This window comes from Silene latifolia, chromosome 7 (genome assembly GCF_048544455.1).
Source record: "Silene latifolia isolate original U9 population chromosome 7, ASM4854445v1, whole genome shotgun sequence".
NCBI classification, from domain to species: domain Eukaryota; kingdom Viridiplantae; phylum Streptophyta; class Magnoliopsida; order Caryophyllales; family Caryophyllaceae; genus Silene; species Silene latifolia.
The window spans coordinates 126,961,996-126,986,677 of record NC_133532.1 but is presented as its reverse complement, the minus strand read 5'-3'; the positions used below and the strand labels follow the sequence as shown (position 1 = coordinate 126,986,677).

The following is a 24,682-nucleotide window of genomic DNA, read 5'->3' as shown; positions in this document are numbered from 1 at the left end:
AATGTTTTAATATTTGTTATTGTGGCTGAAATTGAATAGGGTAAATCCTGAAGCGATTCTAGACACGTGGTAGAAAAACCGGGAGAAAGCACGGCCCAATACGACCTCACGAACGGCTCAAATTGAAGTGTATAATAATGCACGGTTTTTGGTATTCCAGAGTCTTAGTTCAAAAATGCCTCTAATTCACAAGGAGGATATCTCGAGTCAGTCTAAGCGACCTCACACATTGGAGAAAGAATAGTGGACATTGTAGCCTTCCAGTGTGCGATAAACGAGTCTTAGCGGAAATCGGATACTCGTTAAAAATTGTTTAATACTTGTTATTTATGATTGAAATTGAATATGGTAATTCTTGAAGCGACCCATGAAACATGCTAGAAAAAACGTGAGAAAAAGAAAGACGCCCAATACGGCCTCCCGGCGGTTTAAAATGAAGCTTATAATACACGGTTTTCGGGATTTTAGGACACCAAAACAAAATGTCTGTAAATTACACGGACGGTTCTCGGGTCAAATAAAATGGCCTCAAAACTTTTAAGGAACAACGAATGAAATTTGAGGTTAAACCAATCTCGGGCGAAAATCAGATACTCGTTGAAACTGATTTAATACTTTTATTTGGTGCTGAAATTAAACAAGGTAACTTTTGAAGCGACCCTGGACAAGTGGTAGAAAAAACAGAAGAGATAGAAACACGATCTGGTACGGTCTCCCGAACGGCGAAAATTGAATTGTATATTGAAGTGTATAATACACGGTTTTCGGGATTCTAAGGCCCTGGAACAAAAATGTTTGTAAATAGCACACACAGTTTCTAGAATCAGATAAAGCGGCCTCACAAATTTTGAGGAATAACGGATGATATTTGAGGTTGTCGGTGTGCGATAATTAAGTGAGAGAAGAAAATAAGATACTCGTTAAAAATGGTTTAATACTATTTATTCGTAGTTGAAAATGAATAATGTAACTCCTAAAGCGACCCCGAAAAACGTGTATTATACACTTCAATTTGAGCAGACCCTTAAATTTTAACCGTTGCAATCATCGCCCTTAATTAACTTAAATAAAAAGTGAAATTTAATCCGGATTTTTATTTTTCACTAAAATCTCAATAAAAATCCACATTCTATTAAAGCAAAAACATTTGCTAGCCTGTGGTAAAGCCACGTCAACATATCAACTTTTTATTTCAATTTTTAATTTCTAATAACTGCTTCCCACTTCCCAGTTTTTGCAAGCGTCTTTTGGTTAGTATAGTATGGCAATCCAACATTCAATTAACCATGGAGTATATAAATTACATGCATTAATCTATGCAAATTAAATTTTACATAGCATATAAAATAACACAAATTAATAACCTATAAAAATTACTCAAAGTACAATGTTAAATTGTTAATAGTAAAATGGCAGATGCTTTGTCATATCTGTCCTATCTTTAAAAGATTTTAAAAATATTTTAGACATAAAATTAAAGAATAACATCGAAGACAAAAAAAAAATTAAAGACATTAAATTAAGTTAAAAGGCATAACAAAATTAAAAGTGATAAAATTAAGAAAAATAATAGGCAATAGAGAATAATTCATCTCATAAATCTAAGAATACATTATATAAAAAATTATTTATGTTTAAAAAATTAAAATTAGCCACTATAACTAAAACCCTAATATAATTTCACAAAAAGTAAAGATATTAAAAAAAAAAAGTTTTTCTTTGACACCTATTTAAAAGGAGCTAAGTTAACTCATTCATTGTTGCATAAATCTTCATAATATTTTTTTTTTTTTGTGAAATAAATCTTCATAAGAGAGAGTTAAGTTTTTTAAAGCAAAATTGAAGGGAGTATTTACAACTTACAAGAGAACAAGGAGGAGGTAAAGTGACAGCGAATTTGGTGTTTGTCAATCGGAAATTTAGGATTTAAGATCAGCCCTTTATCAATTCGTCTCATTATACGATCATTATCCGTATATAACTATAGGCGGAAAGTGAGCCTCTTACAAAATTAAAGTGCGAGGACAAGTGTGGGTATCCATTTCACACCCACTTATACACTATTCACTTTCATTTGTGAAAGGAACCTATAAACGAATATTGTCCGTCTAGAATGAGAATTTGTGACCCTTTATTTGCATTAATTTTGGATCTTATTGAGTTAATGGGCACAAATGTCAACCCATTTGTGTATAACATTCTTCCTAGGTAACACCGAAATTTATACAGATATGGATATGGATAAAAAAGGACTTGCGACACAACGTCCCATAAAATATATGACATGAGACATGTATTTAAAACTTAATAAAATTATACTCCGTATATTTTTGCACGGGTTTAAAACTAGTTCATTTTATATAGAGTAATATTATGCTACTACTAATAATGCATAAAAATTACTAGTTTCAACTTTATTAATTAATATACAATTAATTATTCATCTAAATAATCATTTTACATTGGTCTACAATAAACAAAATAAAAATGTGATAAAGTTTCATGAACTATTATTACATTTATCAAATTGTCGAATAATCATAAAATTATTAGAAATACCCGTTATTACGATTATATATTGTGTAAAAGATATATGGTTATAAAAAATTGAATTTTATATTTGATTAATACGATTATAAAATGAATTTTGGTGAAATATTCATGAAAAATCATACAACGGGGTTGGATTTTATATTAAAAAAAACACGAGTATGGTTATGCTCATTAAAATACCCTTCACAAAAAAAATAAAAATAGTAAACAAATGACCTACGGTCGCTATCGCTTCAGGTACGATGCTAAATTTCGAGTCATTAATAGTCGCAGCTGCTGCGTAAATTATTTTCCCTAAACGATGATCAACAAACGACCGACCTTTTTTCATCGTTCAAATATCGAAACAGCAGAAATGACAACATTGTCGATCAGAGAAGTATCCCTATCAAGTAAACACGATAATTATTGAAGAACAATACACCGTAATCAATAATCTAAATCTAAACCTCATATCTTTCTAACTGATTGATTTACCTTGTAGAAGAATTGTGCTCAATCGAGTAATTGAGTTACTATGCAAGTGGAACAAGCGATTCAGCCCATGCCATTGCAGTGAAGGTATCAACTTCCGGCGACAAACCAATAACTTGAACCACGCTGGTGGTTTGTGATTCGAGATGACAACAAATTATTAGTAATTCACGATTTTGTTCTACCCCTACGATAATTTTGCTTTCGTCTTTTGAGCTACCGTATTGCAAAAGGCAAGGAAACCTCTTCCTTTGAGAAGACCTCTTCCTCTTCTCAAAATATATCCAATTTGAGCAGCGGAACACTCGAACCCAACAATTGTCCTCCTTGAGCATCCATATATCGAAACTGTCTTCAATTATCACCATATGTAGACGTCCATTTAAAACCCCCAATCTTATGTCCCAAACCCGAGGATATAGTCCTTGTATAGGTAACGGCAACTCTTCATACCTGTGACTCGATACATCAAAACGCATAAGTATTATGTTTTTTGAGTCATCATTACGAGTGATCCAATACAAAGAGTTATTAGCGATATGACTGCAATATATATCATAATGAAAACCGCGAGGTGGACTCTCAATCTTCGACCATGAATTATCACTCAATTTGTACAAATAAGTTTCGCAATCAGACCCGTCTCTTTTCTCAAAGTATTGGATAATACTGAAAATCTTAAAATCGTTACTAACACAATCGTACGCAATTAACTCATCACGGTACATTGCGTTAGATAGCTTTCTTGGTACTTGTCGATAGGCCCGGGTGGCAGGGTTGTACAAAACAATCTCTTCTTCTTTCTTAAAACAGACCACTCCATTGCAAATACCTATAATCTTGGGAATATGATCTTCGTTAAGAATTTCATCGATAAACGGTTCAAGAAGGTTGATGACGTCGGGATGTATATCAAGTTGAATAAGGGGACGTTGAGGGTGGTCGACATCAAAATAAGCGAGGAAGGCCTTACCCGAATAAGGGAGAATTATGCTAGGGTTTCGGATGAGGGATCGATCTAGATGGAGTTTGACAAACTTCGGACTGATAATCAGGTTGAAGAATGACTTGGAAGCGGACTTAAAGCGTAGAAGAGTCTTAACATGCAGCCATGATAAGATCTCCATGATAATCTCCTCTGGAAGAGACCTATTACTTCTTGTTTGCTTCATAAATTAGGGTTTAATTATGAACTAGTATAGATCCACGCGGTATATATAGAGCCGTACTTCTTAATGTATTATTTATTAAATCGAGATGACATTAATTTTTAATTTTGACAGGCAGCCATGATAAGATCTCTAATAATGAGATCCTCTGGAAGAGGCCTACTACTTGCTGTTTGCCTCATACTTGTAAAATAAAACGATAATAATAATTCTAAAGTTTATAGAAAATCAAATTTACCCTAACACTGATTACGGAGTATATCTTTAGATTTGACAAAACTCAAAGCTAACTTTTTAGGGAGGCAGAGAGTCCTACCAATAATTAAACACTCACTAAATAAAGAAACGAATTTTTTAACGTGTGCCCTTAGGCAGAGGCGATTCTAGGATTTTATGTAAGGGGTGCATAAAATTTTCTAATAATGAAAATGTCGAGTTTTGTGAATAAAATTTTGTTTAGTTGGACAAAATGTATGCTGATATGGTATTGGATAAAAATTGTTCAATACAAGAATTGAACCCATGACCTCTAACTAAAAAATAGTCTTAACAACCAGTAAACCCACATAATTTATATGCTCCTACACTAAGCAAAATTTTGTAATTATTGGGAAAAGGGGGTGCAGATGAAACCCCCTGCACCCCCATGAGAAACGCCTCTGCCCTTAGGGCACACATTACTAACCTAAATGTGGTAAGATTTGCAAGATATTCTCATGAGATATTCAGCATCATATGGTCTCATATATGATCTATTTATTGAACAAAGATTTACATAACTATCTTTTGACATTCGTGAAAAAAATTATTTAGTAGAATGTGGTGTATTAGATGTAACTACAAATTGTATATGTATGAATTTTGAAACTTTCATAATCTCTTTCAAAAGAACTTGATTTGGCTCGGGTACATTGTCATTAGACTGGCTTAGAAGTCGAGTTTCATGCAACACGCTTATAGAACTATATAACAAAAGAAGACGATTATATTTCATCATGAGACGGTCTCATACAAGATTTATTTATCGCACCAAGTTTTACATAACTATTTTCTAGCAACAAGGCGTTCTCATCAAGAATTACTCGTATATATCACACCATGATGTACACAACTATCTTCTAGCAACAGATGGTCTCATACAAGAATTACTCGTATTTATCACACAAAGTTTTACACAACTATCTTCTCACTTTTGTGAAAGAATTTATGTATATACTCGAATGTGGTGTTTTAGATGTACCTACTTAAACTCGATTGGGTATTACATTGTCATAAGACTGGTTCAGATGTCGCGTCTTGTGCAGCATGGCCATAGAACTTGTATAGTTGTATAGATAACGATATCTCTTCGTACCTGTGACTCGATTAATCAATACGCATAATCATGGTGTTTTTTGAGTCAACATTATAAGTGATCCAATAAAGAGAATGCCACCAATAGATTAAATAACGAAGAACAATATCGACAATTATAGATATAAGAGAAAGAAGAGCGCTCTCGAAAAAACCATAAATATATCTAACCGAGTGGTTGAACTTACCATGTATAAAAAGGTAGGTCTGTTAAGACTCAAAAAAAAAAAAAAAAAAAAAAAAAGAGCGCTCGAGTAATTATGCAAGCGGAACAAGGGATTCCGTCCATGGTATTACTGTAAAGTTAACACCTTCCGGCAAACCAAGTACTTGAACGACGCTGAGAGTTTGAGACTCGAGATCACAGCAAATGACTTTCTTATACACTCGCAGGTCTCCTATGATAATTTTGCGTCCGTCTTTTGAGTAAGCGTAAGGCTCCAGGGAATAATCTGTCATTGAATGAGATGAGAGGAAATCCATATATTCCGAATCTGAAGAATGAAACACTCGACTCCAACATTTGTCTTCCTTTAGCATCCATATATCCAAACCAAACTCTTCATCCATTAAATGTAGACGTCCGTTTAATACCCCTAATCTTATCTTCCAAAGGCCTAAAACTGATATAGGTAACGATATCTCTTCATACCTATGACTCGATACATCAAAACGCACAATCCGTAAATTTACCAAGCCACCCTCATAAATCATCCAATACAACGCGTCGTTTGCAATACGACAACCAGATGGAAAAGAATGAAAACCCCGAGGTGGACTCTTAATCTTCGACCATGAATTACCCTTCAAATTATACAAATAAGTTTCGCACTCATCAGAATCCCCTCTTTTCCCAGAGTACTTGATAATACTGAAAATCTTAAAATCGTCACCAACACAATCGTACGCAATTAACTCATCATTTATTTTTGTGTGAAAAGGCGGCCTTGGTACTTGTCGATAGGCCCGGGTGGCAGGGTTGTACAGGACAATCTCTTTTTGTTTCTTAAAACAAACCACTCCATTGCATATAGCTACAATCCCGGGACGAAAATATTCAATAAGATTATCATCGAAATACGGCTCAAGAAGTTTGATGACGTCGGGATGTATATCAAGTTGAACAAGGCGACGTTGAGGGGGGTCGACATCAAAACAAGCGAGGAACTTATATGAACGGAGGAGAATTTTACTAGAGTTTTGGACTACCGGGGATCGACGTAGATAGAGTTTGACAAACTCCGGACTGATAATCAGGTTGAACAATGACTTCGAGGCGGACTTGAAGCGTAAAAGAGTCTTGACAGACAGCCGTGATAAGATCTCTATAATAAGATCCTCAGGAAGAAGCCTACTAGTTGTTGTTTGCGTCATATTTGTAAACAAATAAAACGATAATAATTCTAAAGTTTTAAACCAGACAAATTAGGGTTTAAGTGCTTTAATTATGAATCACGTTTTATAGAAAATCAAATTAACCCTAATACGGAGTATATCTTTTGGATTTGGCAAAACTCAAAAGGCAACTTTGTAGAGAGGCAGAGTCCTGCCAAAAATTACACACTTATTAAATAAACATAACGCGCACACAAGGGTGGAGTCTGGTGGTTAAAAATTTGGTGAAATTCCCATGAGATTCAGGTTCAAGCCTCACCAAAAGCAATTTTGCGGAGTATTTATGGTCTGAGCATATGCCTTATAGGTTTCGATCTAGTCACTCTTCGGGTGGCTTACCTGGTATACGGGTTTGTAGGCTATCGCGTATACCCGAGGGTTTACTCAGTACGCACCGAAGGTAGCAGTTTTTCTCTCGTCACTACAACAAAAAATTTAAAACTATTTAGCATCAGACGGTCTCGTACATGAGCCCCAGTCTACAATTTATATCGGGTCCATCCTAGCACTAATCGGTGATACAATTTATATCGGGTCCATCCTAGCACTAATCAGTGAATCGAAGTTGGAAACTGAAGAACAAAGCTCACTTTGTTAGAGGAATTAGGCTATAGATAGCGTACGACGGCTATCGTCTAGGGTTTACAGTATTAGGGTTTAGATTTTGAAGGAATTCATGGAAGTAGAACGTATGTGCCGCCATTGATGAACGATCGAAGCTTTAGTAAAATGGAGGAAAAGTTAGAGTAAGAAACAGTGTAAATAAAAGTTGGTATATTGAATGAATTGAATAATAATTACAAGGTTTGACTTTTCTATTTATATTACAAGAAGCTAGCAAACATTGATGAGCTGGCAGTGAGTTTGTTAGCCGTGTTAGCCGGGATCAGATATTATTCCAACAGATTTCGTTACTATAAATGCATGTATTCTTATCATAAGATTCACAACATTCAATAATACAAATCCAATTATGAATTATCTCTCTTTAGAATTTATCATGGTATCAGAGACAGGTTCGAGTCCCCTATGTCTTATGGTGACAATGTGCACGCTTCCGGTGCAATGCTAAATTTCAGGATTAAGTTTTGATTTGTTGATGTTGTTGAAGGTTTGAAGGGAATGCCACCAATTATATTAAAAACGATGAACAATGTCACCATTGTCGATCAGGGAAGTGTCCCGATAATAATACATAAGCCAAAGAACAATAATCAATAATCTCAACCGAGTGATCAAATCTATCAAGACTCAAAGAAAAAACACGAGTGCTCGAGTAATTAAGTTACTATCCAAGCGGAACAAGGGATTCCGTCCATGGTAATGGTATTACTGTAAAGGTACCACTTTCTGGCAAACCAGGTACTTGAACCACGCTGATCGTTTGAGACTCGAGATCACAGCAAATGACTTTCTTATAAATTCGCATGTTTCCTATGATAATTTTGCGTCCGTCTTTTGAGTAAGCGTAAGGCTCCAGGGAATAATCTGTCATTGAATGCTTATATTCCGAATCTGAAGAATGAAACACTCGAGTCCAACAATTGTCTTCCTTTAGCATCCATATATTCAAATCGAACTCTTGATCCATTATATGTAGACGTCCGTTTAATACCCCTAATCTTATGTTCCAAAGGCCCTTAACTCGTATAGGTAATGATATCTCTTCATAATTGTGACTCGATAGATCTAATCGCATAACCCGTGTATTTTTTGAGTCATAATTATTATTTTTCCAATACAAAAAGTTGTTAGCAATACGAGTGCAAGATATATGACTACGATGATCCTGAGGTGGACTCTTAATCGTCGACCATGAATTATCCTTAAAACTGTACATATAAGTTTCGGAACCAGGCTGGTCTTTTTCATTAAAGTAGTTGATGAAACTGAAAATCTTAAAATCGTCACTAATGCAATCATACGCAAACACTTCTTGGCATAAAGTGACATGAGACGACCCTAGCCGTATAACCTGTATTGGTACTTTTTTATAGGCTCGGGTGGCTTGGTTGTACAGAACATACTCTTTATTATTCTTATAACAGACCACCCCATTGCATGTACTTATTAACCAAGGAAGGTAATTATATTGGATGACATCGGGATGTGTATCAAGTCGAACAGGAGGACATTGAAGTTGGTCGAAATCAAAAGCCGCTAGGAAGGCCTCACTTGAATGGAGGAGAATTGTGCTAGAGTTTCGGATTTGGGATCGACATAGATGAAGTTTAACAAACTCAGAACGGATAATCAGGTTGAGCAATGACTTAGAAGCAGATTTAAAGCGTAAAAGAGTCTTAACCGGAAGCCGGGATAGGATGTCCATGATAAGATCATCTGGAAGAGACCTACTATTTCTTGTTTTCTTCATACTCATGAGTATATAATTCTAAAGCACACCAAAAAAAATTAGGGTTTTCTAAAATTCAGGCTTATAGTAAATCAAATTTACCTTAAATATATTATTTAGGATTTGCTAGACAGATTTGGTAAAACTCAATAACTAACCTTAAAAGAGGGGGAGTCCTATGTTGGATTTATGATCCAAAATTATTAGTTAAAGTTTTTTCCTAAATATTAGTAAATGGTTCCTAGTTTTAAGCTAACTAGGTTTGATGTCCAGATACGCCCGAGCTACCTTTATTTGTTATTTAAATTTTATTTTCTACAAAATATGATTCGTAAAATTTGGGTTAACACATAGATGTAAATTAATCAACAAATTATGAGACCCGTTTACCACTCCCGTTGTTAATATTACTTTAACTACATTCTTTGTTAATACTATTTATTATGTTCATTACTTTTTCGGTCGGTTACTGTTGTTTCTCTAACTACTCCTGCTATTTTTATGCTTAACCTGTTAGTTTTGTCAAATTCATATATTTAAATAAATTAATTTTCTTAAAATAAAATTGTTAGTTAATTTTTCATACTCTCACCATGTAGAAAGTCGAAAATTAAGGGGTACCATATAGAATATCCCAAATTTATTTAAATAAATACTAGTCTTTATTTAATAAGTGTGTAATATTGGTAGGACGACTCTACCTCTGTACAAAGTTAGCTTTGACTTTTATCAAGTCCAATGATATACTCCGTATATTAGGGTAAATTAAATTTGATTTTCTGTAAACGAGATTCATAATTTAAGCATTTAAGCCCTAATTTGTCTGGTTTAAAACTTTAGAATTATTATCATCTTTTTATTTTATTTTTACAAGTATGACGCAAACAACACATAATACGTCTCTTCCAGAGGATACTATCATGGAGATCCTCTCACGGCTTCCTGTCAAGACTCTTTTACGCTTCAAATCCGCCTCGAAGTCATTGTTCAACCTGATTATCAGTCCAGAGTTTGTCAAACTCCATCTACGTCGATCCCTCGTACGAAACTCTAGCATAATTCTCTTCAATTCATATAAGTTCCTCGCTTGTTTTGATGTCGATCCCCCTCAACGTCCCCTTGTTCAACTTGATATACATCCCGACGTCATCAACCTTCTTGAGCCGTATTTCGATGACAATCTTATTAAATATTTTCGTCCCGGGATTGTAGGTATATGCAATGGAGTGGTTTGTTTTAAGAAACCAAAAGAGATTGTCCTGTACAACCCTGCCACCCGGGCCTTTAGACAAGTACCAAGACGTCCATTTCACGCAAAGTGTCGGGATGAGTTAATTGCGTACGATTGTGTTGGTGACGATTTTAAGATTTTCAGTATTATCAAGTACTTTGGGAAAAGAGGGGATTCTGATGAGTGCGAAACTTATATGTACAATTTGAAAGATAATTCATGGTCGAAGATTAAGAGCCCACCTCGGGGTTTTCATTATTTTCCATCTGGTTGTCGTATTGCAAACGACGCGTTGTATTGGATGATTTATGAGGGTGGCTTGGTAAATTTACGAATTGTGCGTTTTGATGTATCGAGTCAAAGGTATGAAGAGATATCATTACCTATACCAGGTAAAGGCCTTTGGAAGATAAGATTAGGGGTATTAAACGGACGTCTACATTTAATGGATCAAGAGTTCGGTTTGGATATATGGATGCTAAAGGAAGACAATTGTTGGAGTCGAGTGTTTCATTCTTCAGATTCGGAATATAAGCATTGCCTGTCTTCTCATTCATTGGAAAGTTTTTTCCTGGAGCCTTACGCTTACTCAAAAGACGGACGCAAAATTATCATAGGAGACCTGGATATGTATAAGAAAGTCATTTGCTGTGATCTCGAGTCTCAAACTCTCGGCGTCGTTCAAGTACTTGGTTTGCCGAAAGGTGGTTACTTTACAGGAATACCATGGACGGAATCGCTTGTTCCGCTTGCATAGTATTATAGATGGTAGTTCAACCACTCGGTTAGACATATTTATGATTTTTACGCGAACGCTCTTCTTTCTCTTATATCTATAATTGTTGATATTGTTCTTCGTTATTTAATCTATTGTTGTCATTTGCTTCGTGCCTTAAAAAACATCTAAACCACATACCATAGTAGCATAAACCAAACCCAAAAAAAAAAACGCGAGTAAGATATGAATTTAAGACTCGAGATGAACAATAAATGAATTTCCGAAGCTTTTTCCCTAAGACGGACCTAAGAATATTTCGCGTCTATCTATTGAATAAAACATGCAATGCTTTATGCTCCAACAATATTTAGACGTCCGTTTAAAAACACTCAATATGTATTGTAGTAGAGATACCAGCTTTGGGTTTTGTCAAGTAAATCTATTTAATTTAAACGAATTTATCTAGCCAATAAACAAAAATATACTATGGCTTAAATTTGATTTGCTATAAACATGATTTAGAAAATTAAGATGGTTAATTCATAATTCATGGTCGAAGATTGAGAATCCACCTTATGCTTTCCATTCGGATCTATCTTTCTGTCATGTTGCTCACAACTCTCTGTATTGGATCTCTAGCACCACTTTTAATTGTAACAAGATTAACGACGTAGTTATTACTTATTATGCGTTTTGATTTATCGAGTCACAAGTATGAAGAGATGTCATTACCTATACAACTTATGGTCTCTTGGAACGTAAGATTAATGGTTTTAAATGGACGTCTACATATTATGACGCAAGGGTTCGGTTTTGATATATGGATATACTCTCTCTGTCTCGGCCATTTGTTGTCCTTTTTCTATTTTTGGGTATCTCAGTCAATTGTTGTCATTTCTATTTTAAGAATGAATTTGATGAGTAATTTTCCCATTCATACTCAATTTGTTCCACTTGTCATTTTATAATTGGTCCCCTCTTCTTTCCTTGATCTTTGTGCCAAAACCAAATGACAGAAATTGACCGAGACGGAGGGACTAGTTGCGTAAAACGTAGTGTGACAAATAAATCTTGTAGGGGACCGTCTGTTGCTAGAAGATTGCTGTGTGTAATAAGTAAACTTGTATGAGTCTATGAGACCTGTCCGGGTTATTTGTTGTCCTATTTTATTTTTGGCTGTCTGAGTCCATTGTTATCATACCCAATTTGTTCCACTTGTCATTTTATAATTGATCCTCTCCTCCTTCCTTAGTCTTTGTGCCAAAACTAACAATTTAACTGTAAAAATAGTAGTAGTTAAAGAAAAAACAGTAACCGAAAAAGTAGTGAACATTATTAACGAGGGATGTACATAAAGTAATAATATTAACAACGGGAGTGGTAAATGTCTTATAATTTGTTTATTAATTTTACATATTTCATAGAAAATAAATTTTAGTGGTGGCGTAGCCGTGCACCAATATTTAGGAAACAAACTTAAACTAATAATAATTTTGGATCATAAATCCAACATAGGACTCTCCCTCTTCTAAAGTTATAGTTTTTGAGTTTTACCAAATCTGTCTAGTAAATCCTAAATAATATATTTAAGGTAAACATGATTTACTATAAACCTGAATTTTAGAAAACCCTAATTTGTTTGGTGTGCCTTAGAATTATAGCGGCATGAGTATGAAGAAAACAAGAAATAGTAGGTCTCTTCCTGATGATCTTATCATGGAGATCCTATCCCGGTTGCCGGTTAAGACTCTTTTACGCTTTAAATCCGCTTCTAAGTCATTGCTCAACCTGATTATCCGTTCTGAGTTTGTTAAACTCCATCTATGTCGATCCCTAATCCGAAACTCTAGCACAATTCTCCTCCTTTCAAGTGATGAGACCTTCCTAGCGTCTTTCGATTTGGACCACCTTCAATGTCCTCCTGTTCGACTCGATACACATCCCGATGTCAAAAAATATAATCGCCTTCCTAGGATAATAGGTACATGCAATGGGGTGGTCTGTTTTAAGAATGATAAAGATTATGTTCTGTACAACCCAGCCACCCGGGCCTATAAAAAAGTACCAATACGGGTTATACGGCCAGGGTCGTCTCACTCCACTTCATTCCAAGAAGTGTTTGCGTATGATTGCGTTAGTGACGATTTTAAGATTTTCAGGTTCATCAACTACTTTAATGAAACAGACCAGACTGGTTCCGAAACTTATTTGTACAGTTTGAAGGATAATTCATGGTCGACGATTAAGAGTCCACCTCAGGATTATCGCGGTCATATATATTGTACTTGTATTGCTAACAACTTTTTGTATTGGAGAAATAATAATTATGACTCAAAAAATACACGGGTTATGCGTTTAGATCTATCGAGTCACAATTATGAAGAGATATCATTACCTATACGAGTTGAAGGACTTTGGAACATAAGATTAGGGGTATTAAACGGACGTCTACATTTAATGGATCAAGAGTTCGGTTTGGATATATGGATGCTAAAGGAAGACAAATGTTGGACTCGAGTGTTTCATTCTTCAGATTCGGAATATATGGATTTCCTCTCATCTCATTCAATGACAGATTATTCCCTGGGGCCTTACGCTTACTCAAAAGACGGACGCAAAATTATCATAGGAGACCTGCGAGTGTATAAGAAAGTCATTTGCTGTGATCTCGAGTCTCAAACTCTCAGCGTCATTCAAGTACTTGGTTTGCCGGAAGGTGTTAACTTTACAGTAATACCATTACCATGGACGGAATCCCTTCTTCTGCTTGCATAGTAACTTAATTACTCGAGCACTCGTTTTTTTTTTCTTTGAGTCTGATAGATTTGATCAGTCGATTTAGATTATTGATTATTGTTCTTTGGCTTATGTATTACTATCGGGACACTTCCCTGATCGACAATGGTGACATCGTTCATCATTTTTAATCTAATTGGTGGCATTCCCTTCAAACCTTCAACAACATCAACAAATCAAGCCTTAATCCTGAAATTTAGCATTTCTTTTGTTGGGTCTATCTGTGTTCACTGCTTATAATAGTACGATATTGTCCACTGCTCATAATAGTACCAAAAGGCCTCATACTATTGTATTCTCTCTATCTTCCATCTTTATTCTACTGATGTGGGGACATGGGTTTGCACCCTAACAGGTACAATGAATTTAGCATTGTACCGGAAGCATGCACATTGTCGCCATAAGACATAGTAAGTGAGCTTCGTTCTTCAGTTTCCAACTTCGATTATAGACCGTCCATACCGTATTCCCACTAATATTAGTCGTCATGTGCTATTACACTATCACCGATTAGTGTTAGGATGGACCCGATATAAATTGCAGACTGGCGGGGCTCTAATTGTTCTATAGTTCTATAAGCTTGTTCCACGAGCTAGACTCGACTGCTGAGGCAATTTAAGTTCTTCCAAAAGAGATTATAAAAGTTTCAAAATTCAAACATATGCAATTTGTAGTTACATCTAATACACCACATTCGACTACATCAATTTTTTCACGAATGTCAAAAGATAGTTATGTAAATCTTTGTTCGATAAATAAATCATGTACGAGACCGTCTGATGCTAAATAGTTTCTAAAAAAAAATTGCTCGAAGTCTATAAGTATGGACTCAAGCCATGCTCTTGGTGAGTAATAGCGAATCCAAAAAAGTTTCTTTCAGGGGTCCTGATTAATATTTAAAATCTATACACACATCAAAAGGTTATAAAATTATTTTTTTAGCCTGGAAATTAGATAAAATACGCAAAAAAAAAAAAAAAAAAAAAAAAAAAAAAAAAATCTATTTCCGGTGTTCGCGCAACCCGGAATGTCGTGAGTAGATTCGCCGCTGTTGGTGAGGCTTGAACCTTGATCTCCTGAGCATTTTACCCAAGTTGTAACCACTAGACTCCACTCTTGCGGGTTATGTTTATTTAATATAAGTGTGTAATTTTTGGTAGGACTCTGCCTCCCTACAAATTAAAGTTACCTTTTGAGTTTTGCCAAATCCAAAAGATATACTCCGTCATTTAGGGTTAATTTGATTTTCTATAGACGTGATTCATAATTAAAGCACTTAAACCCTAATTTATCTGCTTTAAAACTTTAGAATTATTATCGTTTTATTTATTATTTACAAGTATGAATCAAACAACAAGCAGTAGGTCTCTTCCGGAGGATCTTATTATAGAGATCTTATCAAGGCTACCTGTCAAGACTCTTTTACGCTTCAAGTCCGCCTCGAAGTCATTGCTCAACCTGATTATCAGTCCGGAGTTTGTCAAACTCCATCTAGGCCGATCCCTCGTCCGAAACTCTAACATAATTCTCCTCTGTTCATATAAGTTCCTGGCTTCTTTTGACGTCGACCACCCTGATCAATGTCCCTTTCTTCAACTTGATATACATCCCGACGTCATTAAGCTTCTTGAACCGTATCTCGATGATTTTTTTAACGAAGAACATATTCCCAAAATTATAGGTATTTGCAATGGAGTGGTTTGTTTTAAGAAACAAAAAGAGATTGTTCTGTACAACCCTGCCACCTAGACCTGTCAAAAGCTGACCCGACCCGAAAACCGACCGTAACCCGACCCGTAAATAACCCGCAAATAACCCGGTGTTTTCAACCCGAACCCGAAAAATACCCGAACCCGTTTTGACCCGTAAATAGCGGGTCGAAACCCGACCCGTAACGGGTTGACCGTTGGGTCAAGGCAATATATCTTCCTTAATATTGAAAATGTCTAATAGGTATTGACTTATAAAATTTTAAAGAAATATATGTATATATATTACGTCAATCCGTATTCTACGTCATCACCTTGAACCATATGCCACGTCATCACAATAAAGTGTGTGCCATACCGTCACTTTCACCATATTACGTCAATCCGTATTCTACGTCAGCACTGTCATGTCATCATTTCAGGCGACATGCCACGTCATCACCTTGAAGTGTGTGCCATGCCTTTACTTTCACCGTGTTACATCGAACCGCATTTCATGTCGGCACTGCCTCGTCATCACCTCGATCACATGCCACGTCATCACTTTAAAGTGTGTGGCACACCGTCACTTTCATCGTATTACGTGGAACCGCATTCCACGTCAGCACTACCACATCATCACCTTTGATCACGTGCCACGTCATCATTATCATCTTATTTGAGTCTCACTGTCGTACTTAGCGAGTTAGTGAGGGTAATGATGATGATGATGAGGTGGTGATAGCGAGAATGGTGACAATTAAGTTGACTAAGACGAGCAGGAAGATAAAAAACGTATAAATGGTAGGAATTACGATATATAAGAAGTTTTAAAAAATAACAAAAAATAAAGATGTTGATTGACCCGTTTTTTTTACCCAAACCCGACCCGAAACCCGTATCGAACCGTTCGTCTAACGGTGTGATATTGAAAATATTAAGCAAAAAATGTTGAATCTTACTAATATCATATATTAAACTAGATGATAATAAAAATTTAAGAATAATTATGCGTTATAAGTAGAATTAAAGAAAATAAATTTTTTTAAAAAGGCGTTAATCTGACCCGTTCTAACCCTAAACTCGACCCAAAACCCGTATAAACCCGACCCGTATAAACCCGTATTTTTCAAACCCGAAATAGACCCGACCCGTATTTTACCCGAACCCGAAATGACCGAACCCGTAACCCGCCCGTTTGACCCGTTTGACAGGTCTACTGCCACCCGTGCCTATCGAAAAGTACCAAGATATCCTTTTCACACAATATGCCATAATGAGTTAATTGCGTACGATTGTGTTAGTGACGATTTAAAGATTTTCAGTATTATGCAGTTCGATAGGACAAGTGGTGAGCATGAGTCCGAAACTTATTTGTACAATTTGAAGGATAATTCATGGTCGAAAATTAAGAATCCACCTCGGGGTATTCATTGTATTCCATTTAGATGTTGTAATTATAACGACTCTTTATATTGGTTAACTTATGATCGTGGCTTCGTAAATGTACGGATTGTGCGTTTTGATGTATCGAGTCACAGTTATGAAGAGATATCATTACCTATACGAGTTATAGGAGTTGGGAACATAAGATTAGGGGTATTAAACGGACGTCTACATTTAATGGATAGAGAGTTGGGTTGGAATATATGGATGCTAAAGGAAGACAATTGTTGGACTCGAGTGTTTCATTCTTCAGATTCGGAATTTAAGCATTGCCTGTCTTCTAATTCATTGTTAAGTTTTTTCCCGTTGCTTTACGCTTACTCAAAAGACGGGCGCAAAATTATCATAGGACACCCGCAAATTTATAAGAAAGTCATTTGCTGTGATCTCGAGTCTCAAACTCTCAGCGTGGCTCAAGAAGTTGGTTTGACGGAAACTGGTACCCTTACACCAATACCATGGGCGGAATCCCTTGTTCCGCTTGCATAGTACTCCCTCTGTCCCGATCATTTGTTGTACTTTTTCATTTTTGGGGTGTCTCAATCATTTGTTGTCCTTTCTATTTTAATAATGAATTTGATGAGTAATTTGATCATTCACACTCAACTTATTCCTTGTCATTTAGTAATTGGCCCCCTCGGTCTTTGTGTCAAAACCAAATGACAACAAATGACCGGGACGGAGAGAGTGTTATAGTAATATAATTACTCGAGTGCTCTTCTTTTTTCTTTGACTCTTAACTGATCTACCAATTTGCCGGAAGGTGCATGATAGACACGACAAGAATTCAGTTCTCGGGCGACTAAAATAGGCGACCGATTGTCATCGCTAAAAGGAACTTGGCGACCGAAAATAGTCGCCCTGTTGTCGTCGCAAAGCCTAGTCGCCTAAATAGTCTCGGGCAACATATTGTTGTTCGTTATTTAATCTATAGTTTGCTTTGTTATTTAATCTACATAGATGGAATTTATCCATTTATCTTTTAAACAACAATTTGATAGTGTCTTACTCTTTATACGCAGAGTAAGATCAATCACTTGGTTAGATTATTGATTACTGAGTATTGTTGTTCAATTATGGTCTTTACTTGATTTTATTATCAGGACGCTTCCTTATCGACAATGTTGGCATTTCCGCCTTTACGATTATTCTTAAGCCACTTCTTTTGCGTAGTATATATTGGTGAAATTGTTCACTATTGGTGGCATTCCCTTCAAGCCTGGCCTTAATCCCAATTATGGTCTTCATGTAATGCTTGTTGGTGGAGAAGTTTTTGTATTTAGTAAATTGGTACGAGTTTTCTACCATGATGGATTTCATAGTCCAAATATCGGTCCTTTGTTGAGCAGCAAGGCGATTCTTCATTTTTTGGGCTCTAGCTTCTGATTGGCTTCGTGCGGTCCCTATTTCAGAGTTAGGGCAGACTATGAATGGGAGGATTTATCGTTGTGTGTTTAGCTATCGGCTGGATATTCCTTTGTTTTCTGTGCCTGGACCATGGTCTGCTTGTTCACGGGTCTTTGATGGGATATCTATGGAGATCATAGTGTGTCGTGTGCTGGTACTGTTGGTATCAAGTATTTGCATAACCTTGTCCGCGACACCCTTTCTGACATCTAATATACTATCAAACTCCATACTAATATACTATCAAACTCCATTCCATTCCAACTTGTTGAACCAAACGACCCCTTAGTGGTTTAAAAAAAAGTGTGTATTAGTTAATTGAATGTTAAACTATTTTGCGAAAACTTATTTGTATAAGATGTATAAGAGTACGAGACTAGTATGTTTAAGATTCAAGATTTATATATTTAAAAATTGTTTTGTGAGGAGATAGGTAATTTGACGGGTCAAAGGGTCCCTGCTGGGCAGGGACGGGTTTGAAAAGATAAACCCTCGGGGCGCCTGGGACGGGTGTGGTACGCATTATAGTTCGTGGATGCGGGTGCGGGTTACCCCTCCTCCGCAGCCACCCGCCCCATTAACATCTTTATTAATAGCCTGTCAAAACTCAACCCCACCCGATTTGTTTTTTCTTTTGATCCGTGATATGAATGATTTGAACTCAAAATGCCGCGATAATTTAGGGTGGAATTCGGCTTGACTCGTTCGACCCAATGGGTCAATGTCTCAATGATATGTTTATAATATTAGTATTTGTGTATAAACAAATAAACTATGTTAGTTATTGTCAGTTAATAGTTAGTTAGAACAGGTTGTTAGAGTTGTTTTATGAAAGTTAGTTAAAGTCTGTTAAGATTTCCTAATACAATTACAACATTCAATGTCTCCAAATTTAGTGTTACTCTCATCAAACATTTCTCTCTTTCAATAACAAAGTTCAACAAGGAATCAGTTTCTGGTTTCTTTAGCTTCCGCATTATTTTCTTCTTTTACGTACAATCTTCCTAGTAAATAATAACACAGATATCCAAAGAATCAAATTGGTCACAAAGCATTTTGAAGGAGCAGGTTTCAGTAATTGGGGGCATGCAAAGCTTATTTCTTTATATGCGAAAAACAAGATTCAAGTTGATTTTGTCGGGAATATTCTTACGTATATTGTCCAGTACATTGCTTATATCCTGATTCTTGCATGACTATTATGTGATACTTAATAATGGTCTAATTTTGATTCTTGCATGAGCATTCAAAATTATGCTTTTGATCAGCCGATTTAGCAAATATCAGCAGCCATTAGATGTATGGAAGGGACTGTTTGCCGAAACATATAACCCCAATTTCCAGATCATCTTTCATAAGCAAGATCAACTTCCATAACCTCTAACTAGAGAACAACTTAGCAAAGAACTCTGAAGCTTTTAAAAAGAACATTAAAGAAGTTGAAACTCAATTGCTTAAGGTATACTTGGGCTTGGCGCTGTATAATAACTATTGCAATTAGTTTGGAAAAAATCCCGGCATCCTATCAAATCCGAAATTATTGTAATAACGTTCAGTTTCGACATCTCCATTCTACCCTGAATCGTCGACAACAAGCTAAATTACATTGTAAAAATCAACATTGCAAAAAATAGAATACATTATTATTGAGGTCACCAGAATCAAAAATTCAGAATTGAATACATTGTTATTAAGACCAGTCACTTATTTAAAAGAAAGTCGATTACAAGCAGCTGAAGATGAAATTGGGTCTCCCATAAGACGAGGGAGGTCAAGCGTAAAAACATCACCCCAACGTCTAGTCATTTTCTTCATACACATGGCCGGTCCCAAGGTCCCGATTCTCAAGTTGAAAGAAACCACAGAGCCTTTCACACCTTTATGTAACTCCAAGTAAGCAACTTCATCATCATAAGGATGGAACGAAAACATTGATGTCGGTCTCCACTTGGGCTCAATCGGTAACTTGTTGAAACGAAAATGGCGCTGCAATCTCCAACAACACTCATCCAATTTATCAACACTTGTATATCCATAGAGCTTCCAAAATCGAAATGGTTGCGAAAACTCAGAATACTGAGCTAACCAAAGGAAACCTTTGCTTAGGGAGACCAAATAACAAATTTAAGATTGTAGAATTTCAGGGCAGATATTTATGCATTTTAGAAACCTGACAAATAATGAGAGGATAAATAGAGAAGAACTGCTATGGTCATGATGACATGCATCTGTTTATGGTTCTGATAGCTAGAATGAGAGTTCGATAGACCATCATTCATGATGTCTGTTCAATTTCTTATGCATTTATGTGGAGTTTTGAGTATTCAAGCATTCATGGCGTCCATTCATTGAATTTAGGCAGATTGACTATTTGTGAACTATTCTTAAGTGGCATTTCTCATTTCTACATGGCATTTTCTGTTGTCACGTGGCATTAAGTCACTTTTTTTGTCTTACATTTTAATAAGATTTTATAGATTGTAAAAAAGCCACGTGGCAAAAACTTTATTGTTTTAAGTTGCCTGTTAATTATATAGTATAGATAAAAATAAAAATAAAAATATAATAAACTTTTCTATTTTAAATGACAAACATAATTTATAAATCATTTTATAACCTTTTTTTAATATGTTTTTTAAAAATAACATAATAGTTGCGATACAAATACGGTAATGTAATTAATATGATTTTAAATTTTTTTTAAAAATATTTTATTTCGAATTTAAAATGGCAAACATTATATACTAATATTTGACCTGTATTTTAACCTCGAACATCATCGACTCGTATCTTACCCGATCTGGGCGCCAACAAAAATATCATGTTAGTAGGCCTGTCAAAACCCGAAATTCCCCGACCCCATCCGAATTGTTTTTTCAGGGCAAGAGTGTAAATCTTGATTTGTTGTCATGTTCTTACCTAAGTGCTTCTTGACTATTGTACATGATGCGGAGGATGTGCAGGGTGCTGGTGAGGAGGACGGACAAGGTGTTGATGCGGAGGACGGGCAGCAAGGCGGTAAAGAGGATGGGCAGGGAGCTGGTGCGGAGGGCAGACATCAAGGTAGTGAGGAAGACAGGCAGCAGGGTGGTGGCGAGGATGGACAGGAGGATGGGGAGGAAGATGATAGATGATGATTTTGAAGACCCTATATTACTTGCTATAATGGTAAGGTTTGAAGTGATGACAAGAGATGGGACGCATGGTTCCAGAGAAGATGATGAGAATGAGATGATTGAGGGCATAAGAACCTATCATCAGTTGTGAGCGTCAATGAGATTGTTCAAGACTGTTATCCAGTTGAGAGTTACCGGACAATCGTTCGATTTATGAGCGAGACAAACGAGGTGTTAGATGATGATGAGATGTTGGAGTTTGTGTTCTTGGATAGGGTTAGGTTTGTTAATGTCATCGCAATCCCTCGTATTCGAGGTCGTATTTTCTGATTTTTCTGTAGTTGCAGCTTTGTAGGTTGATGTAATTTTATCAGTTGCCACATTACAGTTCTCACTGTTGATAATACTAGTAGTAACAGGATAATGACATGAATACCTCAGCTTCTTATGAGAGGCCAGAGCGCTTTGCAAAGCAGAATGTACACGTGCTTCTTCTCGGAATAATGCCTCGTAAATAGGATTCGCTCGTTCTACACTACTTCTAATTCTTCTTCTCCTTGTTTACACTTCTCATTCGCCTAGACACTAAAACGGAGAGATTTTATTTTAAGAAATCGAGTACGCGCCAAATAAGATACCCAGATATGCCTCCTTCAGCGAATATCATCGAAACATATAACCCCAATTTCCAGATCATCTTTCATAACCTAGAAAACAACTTAGCAAATGATTTTGAAGCTTTTAAAAACAAGTAAAGAACATTAAAGAAGTCGAAGCTCAATTGCTTAAGGTATACCTGGGCCTGGCGCGCTAACTATTGCGCAATCAGTTTGGAAAAAAGTCTAGCATCCTATCAAATCCGAAATTATTGTAATAACGTTCAGTTTCGACATCTCCATTCTACCCTGAATCGTCGACAACAAGCTAAACAGTACACTGTAAGAACTTCTCTACCAACGCTCCAGGTTCAGCAACCACATTATTCAATGATCTTGATCCCGTTCCCTAACCAAATGAAGCACAAAACCATGCAACAAGACGCTCAACCTCGTCATAACAGCCACTTGTACATAGGTATTCACTTGTAAAGAAAATTGCATTGTTAAAAAGAGGAACTATGAGCAAGAAAAAAGTAAAAATAACTACTCCTTGCATCTAAGTCATTTGTTTACCTATTCCATTTATGGTGTGAGTCATTTGTTTACCTTTCTATATTGAGAATATTTTCTAAGGGTAATTTGATCATCCACAATTCCACATACTCCATTGTCTACTTGTCATTCAATAACACACTCAAATGGTCCCCTTACCTCTCCTTTCTCTTTGTGTCAAAAACAAAGGTAAACAAATGACCGGGACAGAGGAGTTACTTAAACTCAACAAGGATCATTTTCGGATTTCAGCTGGAATTTAACAATGGTTGGCCAATTTACTTCATGTTGGAATGGTAACAAACATTAGCGCCTCTGACTAACGCTTTTGAGGCCTCAAAGTTAAATCGGAAATAGTGTGCGCCAAGAAGCATTGGCACAAGGTGCTTGAAGCATCCTCAACTTACTCCACTGGGCATGCACTCTCAATTAACACCGCCACAATATCCCAAATAAGTCAGCAAGCCTTTCGGACTTACAGGGCGACATGATGCTATTAATATCTTTCATTCTACTTCTCGTTTCACATAAATTAAAAAAGCAGTGATTTATAGATGATAATAAGAAATAATCTCCTTTGTTAGTAGAGAGCCACATCCGATGGAGCCCTAGTAGAAGACACTCCCTTATGGCAAAAATGGTAGGGCTATTGGCAACTATAACATCATCATGCCAGCACTTGACATCATTAGAGACAAGATGACGAAAATCATGATAAAGATTAACCAGATACGGAGTACAAAGTAACATGAATGAATAAGAAGAAAACTAAAAGCAGTCTAACGACTTACCGTCTGAAATACCATCCAGATAGTATGTAGCAGCAGAAGATGCTTTTATACCATCTTACAATGAAGAAACCGCATTGTTTTATGATCACTTAACATGTATGACAGGTAACATTAGTAGCAAGGAGACGAACAATTAAGTTTGGCGCAAGGAAAAGGATATTGCAACTCAAGAAAATTAACATTGCAAAAAAACAGAATATATTATTACTAAGGTCACCACAGTCAGAAATTCAGAATACATTGTTATTGAGACCAGTAACTTATTTAAAAGAAAGTCGATTACAAACTTAAGATGAAAGACGAGGGAGGTCAAGCGTAAAAACGCCAGCCCAACGTCTAGTCATTTTCTTCATATGGGAGGTCCCAAGGTCCCGATTCTCAAGTTGAAAGAAACCACAAAGCCTTAAAGCCTTTCACACCTCTATGTAACTCCAAGTAAACAACCTCATCATCATAAGGATAGAACGAAAGCATTGATGTCGGTCTCCACTTGGGCTGATCAATCGGTAACTGGTTGAAACGAAAATTGCACTGCATGCTCCAACAACACTCGTCCAATTTATCAACACTTGTATACTCATTGAGCTTCCAAAATCGAAATTGTTGCGAAAACTCAGAGTACTGAGCTAACCAAAGGAAACCATTGCATAGGGAGAAACCACTAAAACAACATCTAGTGCAAATTTGGTCTTGCTCTGGCCGTTTAATGAGGCCATTAAACGCGTACTTGTAAGGATCAAAAACAACAATGAAGACACCTCATATGAAGACTCAGAGTACTGAGCTAACCAAAGCTAATGAAGACACCTCATATGAAGAATTGATTTAAATTTTTGCCATTGGTCCCAAATTAAACCCGTTGGGACCGTAACAGGCTCAGTGCGACAAACAACGGCCTCAGATAAATAACACTCCACCCCTATTAGTACTGATCCAAATTCTTGGTGAGGGAAACCACCATAAACCGACACGAGGGGCAGCTCAGAGGGTGATCAATCGAGCCACGGCCAATAGCAGGGAGGCAAGGGTCGTAAATAAAAC

The 24,682-nt window shown here is 36.3% G+C and overlaps 5 protein-coding genes across 5 annotated transcripts; 2 read left to right on the top strand and 3 right to left on the bottom strand.

The window, feature by feature from the left end:
• Positions 1–3,068: 3,068 nt before the first annotated feature.
• LOC141590792 (F-box protein CPR1-like) lies at positions 3,069–4,199 on the bottom strand. Its single transcript, XM_074411350.1, has one exon. The coding sequence runs from the start codon at positions 4,197–4,199 to the stop codon at positions 3,069–3,071; it is 1,131 nt and encodes a 376-aa protein (XP_074267451.1).
• Positions 4,200–5,807: 1,608 nt separating this feature from the next.
• LOC141590791 (F-box protein At4g22390-like) lies at positions 5,808–6,923 on the bottom strand. The gene has a single exon (XM_074411349.1). The coding sequence runs from the start codon at positions 6,921–6,923 to the stop codon at positions 5,808–5,810; it is 1,116 nt and encodes a 371-aa protein (XP_074267450.1).
• A 1,309-nt stretch (positions 6,924–8,232) lies between these two features.
• Positions 8,233–9,324, bottom strand: LOC141590790 (F-box protein CPR1-like). Its single transcript, XM_074411348.1, has one exon. The coding sequence runs from the start codon at positions 9,322–9,324 to the stop codon at positions 8,233–8,235; it is 1,092 nt and encodes a 363-aa protein (XP_074267449.1).
• Positions 9,325–10,172: 848 nt separating this feature from the next.
• Positions 10,173–11,285, top strand: LOC141590789 (F-box protein CPR1-like). The gene has a single exon (XM_074411347.1). It carries the CDS (start codon positions 10,173–10,175, stop codon positions 11,283–11,285), a length of 1,113 nt encoding a protein of 370 aa, XP_074267448.1.
• Positions 11,286–12,911: 1,626 nt separating this feature from the next.
• On the top strand, positions 12,912–14,021 carry LOC141590788 (F-box protein CPR1-like). The gene has a single exon (XM_074411346.1). The coding sequence runs from the start codon at positions 12,912–12,914 to the stop codon at positions 14,019–14,021; it is 1,110 nt and encodes a 369-aa protein (XP_074267447.1).
• Positions 14,022–24,682: the final 10,661 nt, after the last annotated feature.